A 22010-nucleotide genomic window follows, 5' to 3' on the forward strand; every position below is an offset into this window, starting at 1 on the left:
GGAGATAGGAATGGATCAATTCTCATTCTTCTACATGTTAACTGCCAGTTTGTTGAAAATGCTGTCTTTTTTCCACTGGATGGTTTTAGCTTACTTGTCAAAGATCAAGTGACCATAGGTGTGTGGGTTCATTTGTGGGTCTTCAATTCTATTCCATTGGTCTACTTGTCTGTCACTATACCAATACCATGCAGTTTTTATCACAATTGCTCTGTAGTAAAGCTTTAGGTCAGGCATGGTGATTCCATCTGAGGTACTTTTATCCTTGAGAAGAGTTTTTGCTATCCTAGGTTTTTTGTTATTCCAGATGAGTTTGCAGATTTCCCTTTCTAATTCGTTGAAAAATTGAGTTGGAATTTTGATGGGGATTGCATTGAATCTGTATATTGCTTTTGGCAAGATAGCCATTTTTACTATATTGATTCTGCCAGTCCATGAGCATGGGAGAATTTGCTTCCTTTTGTTCTAGAGCTTTTCGGTGTGTTCTCAAGCTGCTAGTGTGTGCTCTCTCTAATTTCTTTATAGAGGCACTCGCAGCTATGAGTTTTCCTCTTAGAAATGCTTTCATTGTGTCCCATTAGTTTGGGTATGTTGTTACTTCATTTTCATTAAGCTCTAAAAAGTCTTTAATTTCTTTCTTTATTTCTTCCTTGACCAAGGTATCCTTGAGAAGAGTGTTGTTCAGTTTCCACGTGAATGTTGGCTTTCTATTATTTATGTTGTTATTAAAGATCAGCCTTTGCCCATGGTGATCTGATAGGATGAATGGGACAATTTCAATATTTTTGTATCTGTTGAGGCCTGTTTTGTGACCAATTATATGGTCAATTTTGGAGAAGATACCATGAGGTGCTGAGAAGAAGGTATATCCTTTGGTTTTAGGATAAAATGTTCTGTAGATATCTGTTACATCCCTTTGTTTCATAACTTTTGTTAGTTTCACTGTTTCCCTGTTTTGTTTCTGTTTCCAAGATCTGTCCATTGATGAAAGTGGTGTGTTGAAGTCTCCCATTATTGTTGTGTGAGGTGCAATTTGTGCTTTGAGCTTTACTAAAGTTTCTTTAATGAATGTGGCTGCCCTTGCATTTGGAGCATAGATATTCAGAATTGACAGTTCCTCTTGGAGGATTTTACCTTTGACGAGTATGAAGTGTCCCTCCTTGTCTTTTTTTATAACTTTGGGTTGGAAGTTGATTTTATTCTATATTTGAATGGCTACTCCAGCTTGTTTCTTTCCAATAACTGCACTCACATTGGTAATAATCTATCTGTTCCTGAGATTTCTCTGGTTGTGGTAGTCTTATTCAAAGAGCTTATGAAACACACACAGTGAATCAGGAAAGGATTTAATTCAGAATCAAAGTGAAGTACAGGACAGATACACTGAAATAGAACAGAAGTCCTTACATGACATTTACTCAGTGGATAGTTCTAAAAGTGTGTGGGTTTTAAGTACAAGGAAAAAGTGTTGGTTACTGAGACGTCTAATTATATAATTTTCTTTTTTGGTTGATAGTTTTTCTCATAGTACATTTCCTTTTCCCACGATGCATCTGATTGTAATTGTATGCATGGTAAATCATGCATAGGCATAAGAAAATAAATCATCATTTTCCATAAAATGTTATTTTAAGGACACTGTTTATGCAAGGGAGACACCAACACACACACAGACACACACAAACCTTCAACTCAAAATTTATGCTGTCTATAAGTAATGCAGGCATGAGGAAAGGAGAAGTGACTGGGGGGCATAGCCAACCAATAACCAGCCCAATTTAAGACCCATTTCACTAGCAAGCACAAATCCTAATACTATCAACGATACTCTGTTATGCTTGCCAACAGTAGTATCCTCCTCTGAGGAGTATCATCCTCTGAGAGGCTCTACCCAGCACCTGACTCTGACAGATACAGACACCCCCAGCCAAAGAATGGATAGAGCTGTGGGGCTCTTATGGAAGAATAGCAGAAAGAATTGTGGGCCCTGAAGAAAATAGAAACTCCACAGAAAGAGCAACAGAATCAACTAACCTGGACACTTGGGGCTCTCAGAATCTGAATCACCATCCAAAGAACATAGAAGGGATGTACTTAGACCTCCCTGCTCATATATAGCAGACATGCAGCTTGACCTTCATTTGAGTCTGGAACAACTGGAATGGAGACTATCCCAAAAGCTGTTGCTTGTATGTGGGATATGTTCTACTAGATGGGCTGCCAGGTCTGCCCTCAGTGTGAGAGGGAGCACCTAGCCTCACAGAGACTTGAAGTACCAAGGTTGGGGACAACAACAGGGAGCCACAAACACTCAAAGGAGAAGGAGAAGGGGTATAGGGAAAGGATTGTAGAAGGGAATGACCTGGAAAGAGACAATGAATAAGTGAAATTAATTAAATTAATTTTTTTTTAAAAATTATTGTTCACAACACAAAGTCATTATTGCCTAGGTTGGGCAACTACTCGAAATGCATCATACTTTTCTTAGTATATTTGGCCATGTAGAAGATATTATGAAACCATGGAATGGTGTAGCTTCATTGTTTATTTTATTTTTGGAGAGTGGTATACATGCATCTTGGGAAAGTTATAGTTCCAGATTTATACGTATTTTGTTTGAAAAGGAATATGTCTGTAGTGCTAGTCCAGTAGGATCAAAAGTTGCTAAGTGATCTCAATTCATACATGCCCAACTCTGACTCAGTCTTTTGCTATAATGTTCTATCTCAAAAATCTTACTTGTGATGGTGGTGTCAATGAGAATTTCCTCCAAAGGTTTACATATTTACATGCTTGCTCCTCAGTCACTAGAACTATTTGTGAACATTTAGGAGGTGTGGCCTTGCTGAAGGTTTGTCACTGAAGGCATGCTTTGAGGCTTCAAAAGCTCAAACCACTTCAAGTTATCTCTCTGACTCTCTGTGTCTCCTATTTTTCAGGTGAATATTTAATCTGTTAACAACTACTTCAAGGAAATGGTTGCCTACCTGCTGACATGCTTCCCACCATGATAGTCTTGGACTAATCTATTGGAACTGAGAGCTTCCCAATTATTTCTTTTCTTTGACAAATTGCCTTGGCCATGATGTCTTATAATATTGCCCGAGCTTTTGTCCCCGCCGGCAAAAAACACACTCAGGACAACCACAATCTTCTGCGGCAAAGCTTTTATTGCTTACTTATCAGGAGGGAAGACCCCGAACCGGGAAAATGGCGCTGCTTATATAGCCCGCAGTGTGATGTTTCAGCACCTGATGTGGCGTGACAGCTCCTGATTCGTTGCTCGCCCATCACCCCATTACTATGCCGTGAGATGGGCAGTGACTAGGCGTGAGTTCACTCTTGCACTTGCGCATAAGGCTTGTTTACTAGTTAGGCGCAGTGGAAGCTAGAGCCATCTTATAATGGCGATTGCTCATGGCACGCACGCGATTGCTCGCAGCACTGCTCTCCACATTATAACAATAGAATAGTAAACCACTAATTAAATGAGAAGTAAGATATGATCCATAGACACAGAGCAGTTCGGTACAGAGGAAGATACTCAGGTATGTGTGTGGGATAATGGAACTCTATTGTAGTAAAAATAGAATAGATGTTAGGAGTTGACTGAATACTGAGTCAGGAGACAGCAATGGAAGGATCAGTTGGGAAATGAATGGGAAGAGAGGAGGAATTGAGGGAGAGAATTAAGCAAGAGACAGCTACAATTGAAGAACTCTTGAGGACCATTTAGATGGTGTGTAAACCCCTAGTAAAGTGTAAGCTTCCCAGAGTATACAAAGGCAATCATCAATAAAGTCTACAAATAACAAGGGGTCCCCTTTTGGCCATCTCTTTTCACTAAAGGTTTCAGTGCCTATACTAGGTTTCATCCAATTGAGTGGTTGGCCAAAGGGGTTCCATGGAATTCCTAAACAACCCCATCTGTTGCGTACACAATAGGCTGTTTTAGACAAACTGACAACAAGAATCAATTGCTGCAGCCAAAACACATACAACTCATTGAACATGGAGGGGTCAACTGGTACCTACATAAAACCTACACAAACATGCTCTACTGTCTATGATACGTAAATGTAGCCTACAAGTTACCCAAAAGGAGAAGCAAACACTAACCCAACCACAAACAGTTTAATTACAATCTGTCCTACCTAAAAAGCATGCTAGGGAAATGGTTATTCAAACTTTGTAGCAATAACAAACCAATGTCTGATTTGATTTAAGTCCCACTCTATAAGATGGAACACATATCGGAGATTGCTTGGGTGACCAAAATCCCAGAGACCTAGGGTAAAACCAACTATTGCTGATTTAAAAAAAAATGTAGCAATAAAATGACTACTAGTAATATTCTTCTATATTCAGAGATTGGTACCTTATTCAGCTATCATCAGAGAGGTTTTGTCCTGCAGAAGATAGGAACAAAAACAAAGACCTAGAACAAGACATTACAGAGATAAAGAGAGACATCAGAACACATAGTTCTTCAGGAGATGTTTTCACAAATCCTTCTGCTCCAAGTTCAGAGAACCCCGAAGGAAAGAAGGAATAGTGGTGACAGAGGAGTTGAAAGACGCCAGGAGAACAAGGCCCTCTAAAACAACTAAGCAAAGATCATTTAAATTCACAAAGAACAAAGCAGCATGCACAGGGCCTATACTGTTCTAAATATACATCCTCTATATATCTATGGCTTCCAGTTTAGTACATTTATGGAACAAAAATTTCTCAGATATCTACTATATATGTCATTTAAAATAGTAAGAAGGCTCCCATGACATTTGGGTTATACTTCCTGTTCTAATTTAACTGTAATTTATCAGTTTGCAACAGCATTAGAAAATAAGAAATTTTGTCTTGTTCCTTAACTTCTTTTTTTATTTGTATTTTGAACATTACAAAAAACCCTAACAATATCAATGGGAATATTGATGTGGATTTAAAAGGAAAAAAGGAGTAATTAAAAATTAAAAAATATATTTTTACATATTCCTTTTACACCCTGATCACTGTCTCCCAGTCACTTTCCCCCTAGTCTTCCCCCAGTCCCCACCTCTTCAACTCTGAGAAAGTGGAGCCTGAACTTGGTTTTCTGCCATCCTGGCACATCAAGTCTCTGCAGGGGTAGGCACATTCTCTCCCACTGATGCCAGAGAAGTCAGGCCAGCTAGAAGAACATATTACACAGACAGGCAAGAGCTTTTGGGATAGCCCCCACTCCAGTCATTCTAGACCCACATGAAGACCAAGCTGCACATCTGCTACATATGTGGGGGGTGGGGGAGGGTTGCTCAGCCCAGCCCTTGTATGTTCTTTCGTTGGTGGTACAATCTCATAGAGTCAGAAAAGTCCAGGGTAGTTGACCCTGTTGGTCTTCCTGTGGAGTTCCTATCCCCTTGGCGTTTCTCAATCCTTCCCCCAGCTATTTCATAAGATTCCATAAGCTGAAGAATGGATAAAGAAAATGTGGTACATTCACACAACTGTAGGTCCATGTCTGCTCTGCAGTGGGTCACAGCCTGTTAGGGAGTTTGACTGTGCTTACCCCACTCTGCCACTTGGGCAGGTGTTGGGCTGTAGGGAAGCACTGAGAAACTGCTCTGGGAGATGGGAAACTGTAGCCTAAGATGTGGGAAAGCCAGAGCTGGTCCAGGGGTCCCTGGGCCTGAGACAAGGCTCATGCTATGGGAGTTCTCAAACTCTTGAACATCCAAGAGCCACTGGAAGTAGTGCTGTTGCATGGCACAGCAGACTCCTGCCTCCCTAAATCTAGATAGACCAAGCAATGACAATAGATAAGATCTTGCTAAAATTTCAAAAAGAAAAGCACAACTAAAACCCTCAACTCAAAAATGTTCAAAATTCTTTGTTTAAATGCTTGTTCTCCCTAACAAGAACACCTAAAACAAATGTTTGGGCCTTTTAACCGAAAACTTTCATGCTTCTTTATTTAAATGTTTATTTTTCTCCCTGGCATTCGTGCCGCCTTCAAACCTAAATTATCCTAAAATTTTTCTTTTTCTTTTTTTTTTTAATTGGACAGTTTAATTATTTACATTTCAAATGTTATCCCCTTTCTCGATTGATTTCCCTCCCCAGGAACTGCCTATCCCATCCCCCCCTCCAACTTCTATGAGGGTGTGCTCCCACCCACTCCTGCCTCATCACCCTCGCATTCCCCTATACTGAGGCATCGAGCCTACATGAGACCAAGGGCTTTTTCTCCCACTGATGCCAGACAATGCCATCCTCTGCTACATATACGGCTGGAGCCATGGATTCCTCCACGTGTACTCCTAGGTTTAGACCCTGGGAGCTCTGGTTGGTTGATATGGTTGTTCTTCCTATGGTATTGCAAATCCCTCCAGCTCCTTCAGGTTGGTATGTACTCACTCAAAAGTGGATATTAGACATATAATACAGGGTATCCATGCTATTAACCATAGATGCAAAGAAGCAAGAAAAAGAAGGAAAGTCCAAGCAAGGCTGCTTAAATCTTACTTAGAAAGTGAAACAAAATAGTTGTAGGAGGGAGATGAAGGGAAGAAACTGGGTGTGAGGATAGATGAGGGAAGGAAGAGGGGGGTTCAGAATCAGGTGTGGGAGGGACAGGAGAGATGGCCAGATGGAAATCTGTAACTAGCAGGGGTGGGGAGGTAGGGGAGAGAGCATCTCAAAGATGTGTCAGAGACGTGGGATAGGGCAGATAACCAAGAATCAATAGGGTGATCTTAGCTGGGAGAAGTGGTGATGTGGAACCTGAAGAGGCCACCTCCTGTAGCCATGAAGGAACCGTGGAGTGTTAGAGACACCAACACACTCACAAATTTTTCAACCCAATTTACCCTGACTACAAGAAATGTAGAGACAGGAGATGGACCAGAGACTGAGGGAATATCCTAGCTATAGCCAGCCCAACTAAAGACCCATCCCATGGGCAATCACCAATCCCTTACACTATTAAAGAAAAGTTTTTAAAAGAACATTTCTATGGTAAAATATGGTGTTCATGTAATGAAAATATATTTGCATGTCTCTCAAAATTTCTTAGAGGATAATTAAACAAAAATTGCAATCAGTAAGAATTAAATTATTTGGAAGTTTTCAGCTTATATTATATCTGAGAATCTGTTCCATCAGATGGTCTTACAAATTCATAGTAAAAAGTATCTGTTAATATTGTTTACATTTTTGTTTCATTTACTCTATTAGTTTTAATATAAGCTTTCATGCTTATATTATATTCCATTATATATTATAATATTTCATGCTTATATATTTCATGAGAAAATTCACTTGTTTTACATTTCAGGATTTTCTATGATTATTTTTAGGTACTTTTAAATATGCTGTTACCTAGTAGAAAAAATGTTTTTAAATTTATAATTAAAGTTCTTCTGAATTTTAATAATTCCAAATCTTTATTTTTTTAAAGACATCACATCTTTTAAAATGATAAATCATTTCCCTCTTCCAGTACCAGATCAGGTTTCCATCTCCTCCCCAGTCCCCTCACCCATTCCCATCCACTTTCCTTCACAGGTCCCTCTCCCTCCCCAATTATGATTGCTTTCTTCTCCCTCCCAAGTGGGACTGAGATGTTCTCTCTTGAGCCCTTCAGCTTGATGACCTTTTTGAGTTCTGTGGACTGTATCTTGGGTATTCTGTACTTTTGTGTGTGTGTGTGCTAATATCCACTTACTACTGAGTACTTACCATGCATTTCCTTTTTGGGTCTGAGTAACCTTACTCAGGATGATATTTACTAGTTCTATCCATTTGCCTGCAAAACTCAGGATGTCCTAGTTCTTAATAGCTGAGTAGTATTCCATTGTATAAATGAGCCACATTTTCTGAATACATTCTTCTGTTGTGGGACATCTGGGTTGTTTCCAGCTTCTGGCTATAACAAATAAGGCCGCTATGAGCACATTGGAAAGCATGTAAAGCATGACCCTGTGGCATGGTAGGGCACCTTTTGGGTATATTCCCAAGAGTGGTATTGCTGGATCTTCAGGTAGATCTATTCCCAATTTTCTTAGGAACCTCCAGATTGGTTTCAAGAGTAGTTGTACCAGTTTGCAATCCCACCAGCAATGGAGGAGTGTTCCTCTTTCTCCACATTCTAGCCAACATATGTTGTCACCTGAGGATTTGATCTTAGCCATTCTGATTGGTGTAAGGTAGAATCTCAGGGTCTTTTTGATTTGCATTTGTCTGATCACTAAGGACTTGAACATTTCTTTAGGTGTTTTTCAGCCATTCGAGATTCCTCAGTTGTGAAATCTTGGTTTAGTCCTATACCCCGATTTTTTATTAGATATTTTCTTCATTTACATTTTAAATGCTATCCCAAAAGTCCCCTATATACTCCCCCCACACTGCTCCCCTACCCACTCACTCCCACTTCTTGGACCTGGTGTTCCCCTGTACTGGGGCATATAAAGTTTGCAAGACCAATGGGCCTCTCTTCCCAATGATGGCCAACTAGACCATCTTCTGCTACATATGAGCTAGAGACATGAGCTCTGGGGGTCGTGGTTAGTTCATATTGTTGTTCCACCTATAGGGTTGCAGAACCCTTCAGCTCCTTGGATACTTTCTCTAGTTCCTACATTGGGGGACCTGTGTTCCATCCTATAGATGACTGTGAGCATCCACTTCTGTGTTTGCCAGGCACCGGCATAGTCTCACAAGAGACAGTCCTTTCAGCAAAATCTTGCTGGTGTATGCAATGGTATCAGCGTTTGGAGGCTGATTATGTGATGGATTCCCGGGTGTGGCAGTCTCTAGATGGTCCACCCTTTCGTCTCAGCTCCAAACTTTGTCTCTGTAACTCCTTCCATGGGTATTTTATTCTGTTTGTTTGTTTGTTTGTTTGTTTGTTTGTTTGTTTGTTTGTTTTTGGTGATTAGCTTCTTGAGTTCTTTATATGTTTTAATATTAGCCCTCTATCAGATGAGGGGTTAGTGGAGATAAGAAAGAATGAAAACAGGCAACCTAGGGAGATAAGAGTTTAGGGGACTCTCTAGAATGCACCTGACACTTGGGTGGGGGGAGCGGTGAGACAATCTCAGGACTCAAAGGAAGGAACCTTAGATGAAATACCAGACAGGAGGGAGTGGGAACATATAGAGCCCATCTCCAGCATGAAGTACAGGGATGGAAATGGAGAAGAGCCTGAGGAAAGGAAGGTCCAGAGACAGGTCCAAAGTAGCATCCAGTTCAAGGGAAGGTCCCAAGGCCTGACACTATTACTGAGGCTTGGAGTATTCAAAAAAAGAGAGCTATCATGACTACCCAATGAAAGAACCAACAAGCAGCTGAAAGGGTCATATGCAGATATTTGCACCAAACCCATGGACAGAAGCACTTGGCTCCTATTATTGAATTAGGGAAGGCTAAAAGAAGCTTAGAAGGAGGGTGATCCTGTAGGAGGACCAGCAGTCTCAATCAACCTGGACCCCAAAGATCTGTCAAACATTGGGCCACCAAACAGGCAGCATACATCAGCTGATATGAGGCCCCCAACACACATACAGTAGAGGACTGCCGGGTCTGTGTTCATTCAGAGATGATGCACCTAAGCCTCAAGAGACTGGAGGCCCCATGAAGTTTAGAGGTCAGGTAGGGTGGGAGGTAGGGATGGTCACATGGAGACTGGGGGGTGGGGAGTAGGTATGGGATTTGGAACAGTCAGAGGATGGATGGGGGGGAGGATGGGATAAAATATAGAGTGTAAAACTATTTATTAATTAATTTAAAAATAATAATGAATCTTTTTAAAAATTAAGAAATAACCCAACCAGTGGTGACACAACATTTTAATCCCAGTACTTGGAAGCAGAAACAGGCAGATCTCTGACTTTGAGGACAGCCTGTTCTAGAGTGAGTTTTATGAAACCTACAATTGCATAGTAAAACCTTGTCTCAAAAAATATAGTATACCCCTCTAGATTGTTCCTATTCCTGCATATGTTTTGATATATATATATATATATATATATATATATATCCATATATATCCATATATATATATCCATATATATATCCATATATATATCCATATATATATATCCATATATATATCCTTGTAGTGTAGTTTTCTTCACTTAATCACACTTGTGGGAGCTCAGAGAGTAGAGCACCTATCTAGCATGCATGATACCCTGGTTCCATCCTTAGTGCTGCATAAAGCTAGATGTGACACTAGAATCTTAATACTTGGGAAGTTGAAGCAAGAGGATCAAATCACAAGGTTATCTTTAGGTACATAGTGTTAGAGGCCATCCTGATATTCCTTAAGACCCTGCCTCAAAGGAAAAATAAATAAATTAAAAGGCCATCTTTCTGTTCTGATACTACTCCTAAAAATGCGGTGAATGTTTCTAAGAGCTGCCAAACTTTCTGCAAGAAATGTGGTAAGCATCAGCCCCACAAAGTGGCACAGTATATGAATTGTAAGAACCCTCTGTCTGCAATTTTACCCCCAGGGTAAATAACCTTCTGACAGGCAACAGAGAGGGTGCAGCAGCTGTCTAAGTCTAAGGTGTGAAAAGCTAAAATTGCAGAGAATATTGTGTTGAAGCAAAAGTGTGTCAGGCACAACAAAGCAAAAAAAAAATGCTCAGAAGCAATAGAGACAAAGCCAAGTGATCAGTTATAAGCTGACTGTGTTATAAAGACAAAAAAAAAAAAATGATGAGCAGTAACTCAAAAGAAGAAGAGAAGGGGGAACGGGAGAATGTGGTAGTGGAGAAGGAAAGCAAAAGGAGAAGGCCATGGTAAAAGGGAACTGAAGACATGGCTCAGTAGTTTAGAGCACGTGTTAATCTTATAGAAAACCCAGGTTTGGTTCCCAGTACCTACATGGTGGATCACAACTATTTGTAACTCCAGGTCCAGAAGAAGATCCAAATCTTAACTAAAAAGCCCTAAGTTTAAACCATAAAAATTTAATGACCACTTTTTAATACAGTTTTTGTTTCATTTTGTCTTTTTTTTTTGTCCTTGGTCTTATAAAGGACAAGAAATACCTAATAGTTTAAATTAGCCTTATACTATCTCTATAGTCAGAGTCTGTCCCAATTCTTAACAACCAGGACCAGATGGATAATAGCACAAATGACATCCATATTATTGACATGACTAAGAACATGCCAAACCCTTCCTTCAGCTCATAAGATAGTACAGGTAGCCCATCTCTAAAGAAATGACATGTACCCTAGGTTGAGTTTCTATGTAATAACACTTCTTTATATACTAGAGATTGTATTACACCAGGAAACCTTTTCCCAAACTATGTCATGTGTAAATTGGTTGAGAATATGCTACCTGACACCAGACTCCCCAAGTCTGATTTAAGTTAATGAAGTCAATTTAAACTGAGTTTTCTTTCTCACCTCTTCACAGTTTGCTTATCCTGCCAGATACTACAGGATTCCACTCACTCATAGGACATAAGAGTGGTTTAAAAATCCTCAAACTTGAGTACCAAAAGCTAGGAATCATGTGGGTGTTGAGACTCAAACCCAGATCCTCTGGAAGAAAAGCCAGTGTTCTTAATGAACTCCCCAGAGTTCTATCTCAGGTATAAATTCTATAAATAGATAAAAATTTTCTTGCCTAAATAGCTCCACCATGGAAAGTGTGTTTGTGTGTGTGTGTGTGAGTGTGTGTGTGTGTGTGTGTGTGTGTGTATGTGTGTGTGTGTGTTGACAGCCCTGCAGAATAAATCCTAGCTGTTCCCATAACTCTGCTAATCAGGAACAGTGTTTCTGTTTGTTTCTTTGTTGTTCATTTTGTTTTGTTTTCTGAGATATAAGAAGCATTCCCTTGTTTTCATAGTAGGCCTTGAGAAAAGGACAGAGATGGGTTACATAGAAAAGTTTCTCTGATCCCTGTATAAAAACATCACATTGGCATTTAGACTCTGGCAAAGAAAATCACTCTCAACAGCTCAGCAGCTGGAGACATCGTAAGGAGCAGCTGGGGCAACCTGTGCTCCCACTTCTGCTTCCTGGGTGGTTTATGTCATGGCTTGAATCACTGTGGGAGGAACGTCATAAGCCTGTTTACAGAAATAAGTTGCGGTATCTTCAGGCTGCATGCTGTTGATCTTCATAGAATACTGTGTCCCAGATCCACTGCCACTGAACCTCGATGGGACACCATCTTCCAAGCTGTTTGCATTATAGATCAGGAGCTGAGGAGATTTCCCTTGCTTCTGCTGATACCATGCTAAACTGTAGTAAATGTTCTCACTTGCTCGACATGTGATGGTGACAGTTTCTCCCACAGATGCAGCCAGGGAGGCTGGAGACTGAGTCATCTGGATGTCACATCCTGCGTCTATGATTGAAAAATTGAGAACAAAACCTGACATGATTGATTCTGTTGCAAGAGCATTTTCACTGAGACCAAGGACTGCACCCAGCTGAATAAATTTCCAATGCTGTCTTCCTTACCTGTAAGCCACAGCAGCAGCAACCCCAGGAGTTGAGTGGGCACACTCATGTCTGTGTGTGATCAGTGTGAGGCTGACTCCAGCATAGGGTGTGACTGGACTATGGAGAAAAGAAGCCCCCATGTCAGTGGGCTGTGCTTTGGGTACATGCAAATCAGGAAAGGGTAAGCACAGTTGTAGGACTCATCAGGTCAGCAACTCATTACAGACCTGTGGTTCTCTTACGTCTCCAATTGAGACACAGTACAGATTTATTTGTAGGGAATGTGCTTCTCTTTGAACAACAAACAACTGCACAAGTGTATGAGTTGTACATTATTTTGATATCATGTTCCATGTAGAGTTTATTTATGTTTTCCTCCATTGCAGGGTGTTCCAGATATGGTACAAATTTACACAGAACATAAATTGTCCCTTTCAAATATTGCTAGAAATGTTATTGCAGCCTTGCAGCTTCTTCTGTTTTTCCCCCTCTGTTTGTTTTTGAGATTAAATTATATGTACAACATATTCACCTTCCCTCACCTTCCAATTTTCTCCAAATACACGTCTCTGTTCTCCTTCACATTCAAGGCTTCCTTTTCCATTAATTGTTTTTGTGTGAACTTATATATTCGTGTACACACACACACACAGTACCCTAAATCTTGTTGAGTCTATGTAATATTATTTTGTGTATGTCTTCAGAACTGACCTTTTCACTGTGGACATTCAATTGGTGTGGTCTTCCCTAGAAAGAGGCATCTCTTCTGCTGCCAGCTTTACCCAGTTCTCTATAGTGTTTTTGTAGATGTAAAGCCTCACAGTCTTTTGCCCATCCTGTTTGTCATGTTCGTTGGTGTCTTCCTTATTCAACTAATATCTGAATAATAATATTGTTGAGACTTTACAGGGATAGCTTCCATTGTTACTAGGAGACACAAGCTTACAGCAAACTCCATGATTCTCTGGCTCTATCAATCTTTCCACTTCCTTTTCCTAAGTGTTCCCCTAGCCTTCGGTATGGGAGCCTTTTGTAGATGTATCCATTTTTCCTTTTTCTTTCTTTCTTTCTTTCTTTTTGTCTTTTATTCCTTTATTTTTACACTCCAGATTTTATTCCCTCTGCCTGGTCCACCCTCCGACTATTCCACATCCCATACCTCCTCCCCAACACATGTCTCAACGAGGATGTCCCTACCTCTGACCTCTCACCCAACCGGACCTCTAAATTCCCTGGGGCATCCAGTCTCTTGAGAGTTAGGTGCATCTTCTCTGACTGATCCCAGACCCAGCAGTTCTGTGCTGTATATGTGTTGGTGTTCTCATATCAGCTGGTATATGCTGCCTGGTTGGTGGTCCAGTGTTTGAGAGATCACGGGGGTCAAGATTAATTGAGACTTCTGGTCCTCCTACAGGATTGTCAGCCTCCTCAGCTTCTCCCAGCCTTTCCCTAATTCAACCACAGGGGTCAGCAGCATTAGTTGAATGCAAATATAAGCTGTCACAATAGGTACCTTTTTTGTGAGTGCTCCTTAGTCTCAGTAACAGTCTCAGACCTTGGAACCTCCCCTTGAGCTGGATGCCACTTTGGGCCTTTCACTGGACCTTCTTTTCCTCAGGTTCCTCCAATTTCAATCCCTGCAGTTTATCCAGGAAGGAACAATTATGGGTCAGAGTTTTCACTCTGAAATGGCAATCCCCTCCCTCACTTGATGCCTTGTTTTCCTGCTGGAGGTGGGCTCTATAAATACCCCCTCCCCACTGTCAGGAATTTCATCTAAGGTTCCTCCCTTTGAGTCCTAAGAGACTTTTACCTCCCAGGTCTCTGGTGCATTCTGGAGGGTACCCCCAATCTCCTATCCCACAAGGTTGCCTATTTCCATTATTTCTATTGACTCTCTGATACCTTTATTTCTTCTCTACCTATTTGTATCCCCTTGATTTTTTGTTGTTGTTGTTGTTGTTGTTGTCTTATTGTTCTAGGTAACACTTTGACTACTATATTGAGTAGATTTTTGGGAGAGTGGGCAGCCTTATCTTGTCACAAATTTTAGTGGAATTGCTTCAAGTATGTCTCACTTTAATTTCCTATTGGCTGTTTGCAGTAAATTGCTTTCATTATGTTTAGGTATGGGTCTTGAATTCCTGATCTCTCCAATACCTTTAACATGAAGGAGTGTAGTATTTTGTTAAATGCTTTTTCTGCATCTAAGGAGATGAACATGTGATTTTTTTTCCTTTGACTTTGTTTATATAGTGGACTACCCTAATGGACTTTCTTATATTGAACCAAGCATGCATCCCTGGAATGAAGCCAACTAGATTGTGGTAAATAATGGTTTTTAAGTGTTCTTGGATTCCATTTTCCAAGAATTTTATTGAGTACTTTTTGCATTGATATTCATAAGCAATATTGGATTGAAGTTCTTTTTTTTTGGTTGGGCCCTTGTATGGTTTTGGCATCAGAGTAATTGTGGCTTCATAGAATGAGTTAGGTATTATTCCTTTTGATTCTATTTTATGGAATAGTTTGGGGAATATTGGCACCAGATCTTCTTTAAAGGTCTGGTAGAATTATGCACTAAATCCATCTGACTCTGGGATTTTTTTGTTGAGAAGTTTTTAATGAATTCTATTTCTTTGTGTGATAAGGGCCTATTTAGATACTGTACCTGTTCTTTATTACACTTTGCTATGTGATATCTATCTAGAAAACTATCCATTTCATGTAGATTTTCCAGTTTTGTTGAATATAGGCTTTTATAGCAGTATCTGATAATTTTTTGAATTGCCTCCATTTTGAATGTTATATCTCCCTTTTCAATTCTGATTTTGTTAATTTGGATACTGCCTCTGGGATGTATCCATCTTTACTAAGCTCCACAACTAGCCTTGAATCTTCTTGCTCACAGTGATACACAGAAGAATAATAGAATAAATAGAATAATAGAATGGAAGGTGTGGCTTGTAAATATATGATCTCATAAATAACTCATTTTCTCAAGTAAGCAGTCTCATTTTACTTATTTTACTTATTTATGACACCTCAGCTAATCAAGAACTGCTTCCATCAAAGCCAGACAAGGTCATGGGTTTTCTTCCCTTCTTTCTATGCACATGAGCTCTCTTCTAAATTCATCTGGGAACATATATATATACAATGTTCCTGTGAGATTTCAGATTATTGTACCTGACTTCTTTCCCCTCTTAATGTAAGATTTTGTATGCAATGATTATGAGTATTCTCTCCAGAAATAATTATTCTTGTCCTTAAAGGAGCCATGTATCCCAAACTTGCATATGCTATGGGTAACATATTGTGTCTATATATTAAGAGGGCATGTATCTTAGTCTAAGATAGGACAGAGACACACAAGCAGTTTCATAAGTGAAGCATGTAAGGAAGTGAAGGTAGAAGCTGTATACATGGAATAAGAGCCATAATAATGTCCAGACTTAGTGTGAGTTTCCCTCAATGGTTGAATGGAAAAAGTTTTACATGTGAAAACAAGCATTCTCTAGGAGATAGAGATTTTACAGGGTGAGACTGGCACCCACTCATGGCCTGAAGATGATGATGAATGCAGGAGAGGTGTCAGAAAGAAGGGGTAATGTATACGTTAAAAATATGATTGATATGAAAAATTAATGACTAGGGTGAATCTGAAATATGTAGTCACCGTGTTTTAATTCAAGGATATATCAAAGATTTATTTATGTTTAATAAAGATAAAAAGATTTCATCTAGCCAGGTGTGGTGTTGCATGCCTTTAATCCCAGCACTTGGGAGGCAGAGGCAGGCAGATTTCTGAGTTCGGGGCCAGCCTGGTCTACAAAGTAAGTTCCAGGACAGCCAGGGCTACACAGAGAAACTATGTCTTGGAAAAGAAAAAGAAAAAAGAAAAAAAAAAGAAGATTTCATCTAGTGATAATTCTATCCATTAATATGAATATATTTCATGTAATGATACCACATATGAACATTTTGATTAAGGAGTAAAATGATGCCAATAAACATAGTCAATCAGACTCTCCACGTGGCAGGTGCCCTAGCACACCCAGAATCTTGGGATCGCTGCTGAGTGGAATGCAACATCTGTTCCAAAACAACCCAGAGGGCCTTGCACCAGCAGCAACAGGGACAAAGGAAACCCACCCAACCAGTGGCTGGGGTTTGTTCCAGTCAGCACCATCCTCATGCCATCTTGGGCAAAAATTCTGCGGATGGTCCCAAGGTCCCCAGAGGACTCTCCATGCCACAACTGCCCTAGCACACCGGGGATCTTAGGATCACTGAGGAGAGTTGGCCTCCAGAGAGGGCTCTGACCTGGGGACTAAGGTGAGAGCACCATCTTGTATCCCAGGTCTCTCAAAGACCAGTCCATACAGGAGAGAGTGCAGGCCAGAGAAGGAACAGAGCTTTTTGGACAGGGTCCCTTCGGGCCTTTATTCTCAGCCAGGAGGCAGAGCTGAGACCCAGACCTCTGGGAAACTCCCCTACAAGAAGAGAGCTTGCCTGCAGAGAGTGCTCTGACTACTGGGACTCAGGAGAGTGTAGGACTCCCAGGACTGCTGACAGAGGCTAATAGAAGCAGAGGAGGAACATGCTCTAGTCAGAGACAGATAAAACATCTAACACAAGAGATTACCAGATGGTGAAAGGAAAACATAAGAATCTTTCTAACAGAAAACAAGACCACTCTTCATCATCAGAACCCAGTATACTACCACAGCAAATCCTGAATATCCCTACACACCCAAAAAGCAAGATTCGAATTTAAAATCATATCTGATGATGCTGGTAGAGGATTTTAAGAAGGGCATTAATAACTCACTTAAAGAAATACAGGAGAACACTGGTAAACAGGTTAAAAACTCCTTAAAGAGGAAGCACAAAAAATCCCTCAAAGAATTACAGGAAAACACAAAGGAAACCCACCCAACCAGTGGCTGGGGTTTGTTCCAGTCAGCACCATCCCCATGCCATCTTGGGCAAAAACTCTGTAGACTGCCCCAAGGTCCCCAGAGGACTCTCCATGCTGCAGGTGCCCTAACATACCAAGGATCTAAGGATCACTGAGGAGAGTTGGCCTCAAGACTTAGTGTGAGTTACATGTGAAAACAAACATTATCTAGGAGATAGAGATTTTTCAGAGTGATGGAATTGAACAAAACCATCCAAGATCTAAAAATGGAAGTAGAAACAATAAAGAAAACCCAAAGGGAGACAATTCTGGAGATTGAAACCCTAGGAAAGAAATCAGCAACCATAGATGTGAGCATCAGCAACAGAATACAAGAGATGGAATTGAGAATCTCAGGTGCAGAAGATTCCATAAAACATGGACACAACAACCAAAGAAAATGTAAAATGCAAAAGGATCTTAACTAAAAACATCCAGGAAATCCATGGCATAATGAGAAGAGCAAACCAAAGGATAATATGTATAGATGAGAATGAAGATTTTCAACTTAAAGGGCCATTAAATATCTTCAACAAAATTATAGGAGAAAACATCACTAAACTAAAGAAAGAGATGCCCATGAAACATACAAGAATCCTACAGATCTCCAAATACTGAAACAGAATAGAAATTCCTCCCGACACATAATAATTAAAACAACAAATGCACTAAATAAAGATAAAATATTAAAAGCAGTAAGGGAAAAAGGTCAAGTAACATATGAATGCAGACCTATTAGAATTACACCAGACATCTCACCAGAGACTATTAAAGCCAGAAGATCCTGGACAGAGGTGATACAGACCCTAGAAGAACACAAATGCCAGCCCAGGCTACTATACCCAGCCAAACTCTCAATTACCATAGATGGAGAAACAAAAGTATTCCATTACAAAACCAAATTCATACAATATCTTTCCATGAATCCATCCCTTCAAAGGATAATAAAGGGAAAACTCCAATACCAGGAGGGAAATAATACCCTAGAAAAAGGAAGAAAGTAATCCTTCAACAAACCTAAAAGAAGATAGCTGCAAGAACAGAATCCCAACTCTAACAAAAAAATAAAAAGAATAATAACAGGAAGCAACAATTACTTTTCCTTGACATCTCTTAATATCAATGGACTCAATCCCCCAATAAAAAGACATAGACTGACAGACTGAGTACAGAAACAGGACCCAATATTTTGCTGCATACAGGAAACCCACTTCAGGAACAAAGACAGACACTACCTCAGAGTAAAAGGCTGGAAAACATTTTCCAAACAAATGGCCAGAAGAAACAAGCTGGAGTAGCCATTCTAATATAGAATAAAATCAACTTCCAACCCAAAGTTATCAAAAACGACAAACAAAACAAAACAAAACAAACAAACAAACAAAAGACAAGGAGGGGCACTTCATATCCATCCAAGATAAACTCACAGTTCTGAATATCTATGCTCCAAATGCAGGGCATCCACATTCATTACTGAAACTTTAATAAAGCTCAAAGCAGACATTGTACCTCAAACAATAATAATAGGAGACTTCAGCACACAACTCTGATCAATGGACAAATCCTGGAAACAGAAACTAAACAGAGACACAGTGAAACTAACAGAAGTTATGAAAAAAATGGATTTAACAGATATCTACAGAACATTTTATCCTAAAACAAAAGGATATAACTTCTTCTAAGCACCTCATGGTACCTTCTCCAAAATTGACAATATAATTGGTCAAATAACAGGCCTCAATAAATACAAAAATATTGAAATTATTCCATGCATCCTATCACATCACCACGGAATAAGGCTGATCTTCAATGACAACATAAATAATAGAAAGCCAGCATGCATATGGAAGCTGAAAAAATAGTCTACTCAATGATAATTGGTCAAGGAATAAATAAAGATTAAAGATATTTTAGAGTTTAATAAGAATGAAGCCACAGCATACCCAAACTTATGGGACACAATGAAAGCATTCCTAAGAGGAAAAATCATAGCTTTGAGTGCCTGCAAAAAGAAACTAGAGAAAGCATGCACTAGCACCTTGACAACACACCTAAAAGCTCTACAACAAATGGAAGCAAATTAACCCAAGAGGAGTAGACAGCAGGAAATAATCAAACTCAGGGCTGAAATCAACAAAGTGGAAACCAAAAGAACTATACAAAGAATCAACGAAACCAGCAACTGGTTGTTTGAGAAAATCAACAAGATAAATAAACCCTTAGCCAGAATATCTAGAGGGCACAGGGACAGCATCCTAATTAACAAAATCAGAAATTAAAGGGGAGACATAACAACAGAAATTGAGGAAATCCAAAATATCATCAGATCCTAGTACAAAAGGCTATCCTCAACAAAAATGGAAAACATGAATGAAATGGACAGTTCCCTAGACAGATACCAGGTACCAAAGTTAAATCAGGATCAGATTAAAGATCTAAATACTCCCATTTTCCCTAAAGAAATAGAAGGAGTCGTTAATAGTCTCCCAACCAAAAAAAAAAAAAAAAAAAAAAAAAAAAGCACTGGACCAGATTTGTTTAATGCAGAGTTCTATCAGACCTTTAAAGAAATCTTAATTCCAATTCTCCTCAAACTATTCCACAAAATAGAAAAAGAAGATACACTGCCCAATTCATTCTATGAAGTCACAATCACATAAAGACCCAACAAAGAAAGAGAAATTCAGACCAATTTCCCTTATGAATATCGATTCAAAAATACTCAATAACATTCTCACAAGCCAAATCCAAGAACACCTCAAACGATCATCCATCATGATCAAGTAGACTTCATCCCAGGGATGCAGAGATGGTTTAATATACAGAAATCCATCAAAGTAAACCACTATATAAACAAACTCAAAGACAAAAACCACATGATCATCCCTCTAGATGCTGAGAAAGCATTTCACAAAATTCAACACCCATTCATGCATGATAAAAGACTTGGAAAGATCAGGAATTCAAGGCCCATACCTAAACATAATAAAAGCAATATACAGCAAACCAGTAGCTAACATCAAACTAAATGGAGAGAAACTGGAAACAATCCCACTAAAATCAGGGACTAGACAAGGCTAGTCCCTACCTATTCAATATAGTACTTGAAGTTCTAGACAGAGCAATTGAACAACAAAAGGAAATTAAGGGAATACAAATTGGAAAGGAAGAAGTCAAAATATTACTTTTTGCAGATGATATGATAGTATATATAAGTAACACTAAATATTCCACCAGAGAACTAAACCTTTGATAAACAGCTTCAGTGAAGTAGCTGGATATAAAATTAACTCAAAAAAGTCAATGGCCTTTCTCTACACAAAGGATAAACAGGCTGAGAAAGAAATTAGGGAAACAACACCATTCACAACAATCACAAACAATACAAAATACCTTGGTGTGACTCTAAGGAAGTGAAAGATCTGTATGATAAGAACTTCAAGTCTCTGAAGAAAGAAATGGAAGATCTCAGAAGATGGAAAGATCTCCCATGCTCATGGATTGGTAGGATTAATATTGTCAAAATGGCTACCTTGCCGAAAGCAATCTACAGATTCAATGCAATCTCCATCAAAATTCTAACTCAATTATTCAATGAATTAGAAACAGAAATTTTCAAATTCATCTAGAATAACAAAAATCCTAGGATAGCCAAAACTATTCTCAATAATAAAAGAACCTCTGGTTTAATCTCCATGAGTGACCTCAAGTTGTACTATAGAGCAATTGTGGTAAAAACTGCATGGTGGGGGAGGCGGCCTAAGCCACAGCAGCAGCGGTCGCCATCTTGGTCCGGGACCCGCCGAACTTAGGAAATTAGTCTGAACAGGTGAGAGGGTGCGCCAGAAAAACTGACAGCTTCTGGAACAGGCGGAAGCACAGAGGCGCTGAGGCAGCACCCTTTGTGGGCCGGGGACAGCCGGCCACCATCCGGACCGGAGGACAGGTGCCCGCCCGGCAGGGGAGGGGATCTCAGCCGCAGCAGCAGCAGCAGCAGCGGTCGCCATCTTGGTTCTGGGACTCCAAGGAACTTAGGAATTTAGTCTGCTTAGGTGAGAGTCTGTACCACCTGGGAACTGCCAAAGCAACACAGTGTCTGAGAAAGGTCCTGTTTTGGGCCTTCTTCTTCGGCCAGGAGGAGGTCCAAATACAAGATATCTGCGCACCTTCCCTGTAAGAGAGCTTGCCAGCAGAGAGTGCTCTGAGCACTGAAACTCAGAGGAGAGAATCTGTCTCCCAGGTCTGCTGAGAGACGGTAACAGAATCACCAGAAGAACAATCTCTAAACAGAGTCAACTATAACTACTAACTCCAGAGATTACCAGATGGCGAAAGGTAAACGGAGGAATCTTACTAACAGGAACCAAGACCACTCACCATCACCAGAACCCAGCACACCCACTTCGCCCAGTCCAGGGAACCCCAACACACCTGAGAACCTAGACCTAGATTTAAAAGCATATCTCATGATGATGGTAGAGGACATCAAGAAGGACTTTAATAAATCACTTAAAGAAATACAGGAGAACACTGCTAAAGAGTTACAAGTCCTTAAAGAAAAACAGGAAAACACAATCAAACAGGTAGAAGTACTT

General features: G+C 39.9%; 1 gene segment (V, D, J or C) and 1 further gene; one reads left to right on the forward strand and one right to left on the reverse strand.

Annotated features, from left to right (window-relative positions):
* Window positions 1–22010, forward strand: part of Igk (immunoglobulin kappa chain complex) — a 3171119-nt gene that overhangs the window by 2375494 nt on the left and 773615 nt on the right.
* On the reverse strand, window positions 12057–12519 carry Igkv12-38 (immunoglobulin kappa chain variable 12-38). The segment is given in 2 exon segments: window positions 12057–12354; window positions 12471–12519. Coding segments are annotated over 2 exon segments (347 nt in total).

Source organism: Mus musculus, chromosome 6 (assembly GCF_000001635.26).
Source record: "Mus musculus strain C57BL/6J chromosome 6, GRCm38.p6 C57BL/6J".
NCBI classification, from domain to species: domain Eukaryota; kingdom Metazoa; phylum Chordata; class Mammalia; order Rodentia; family Muridae; genus Mus; species Mus musculus.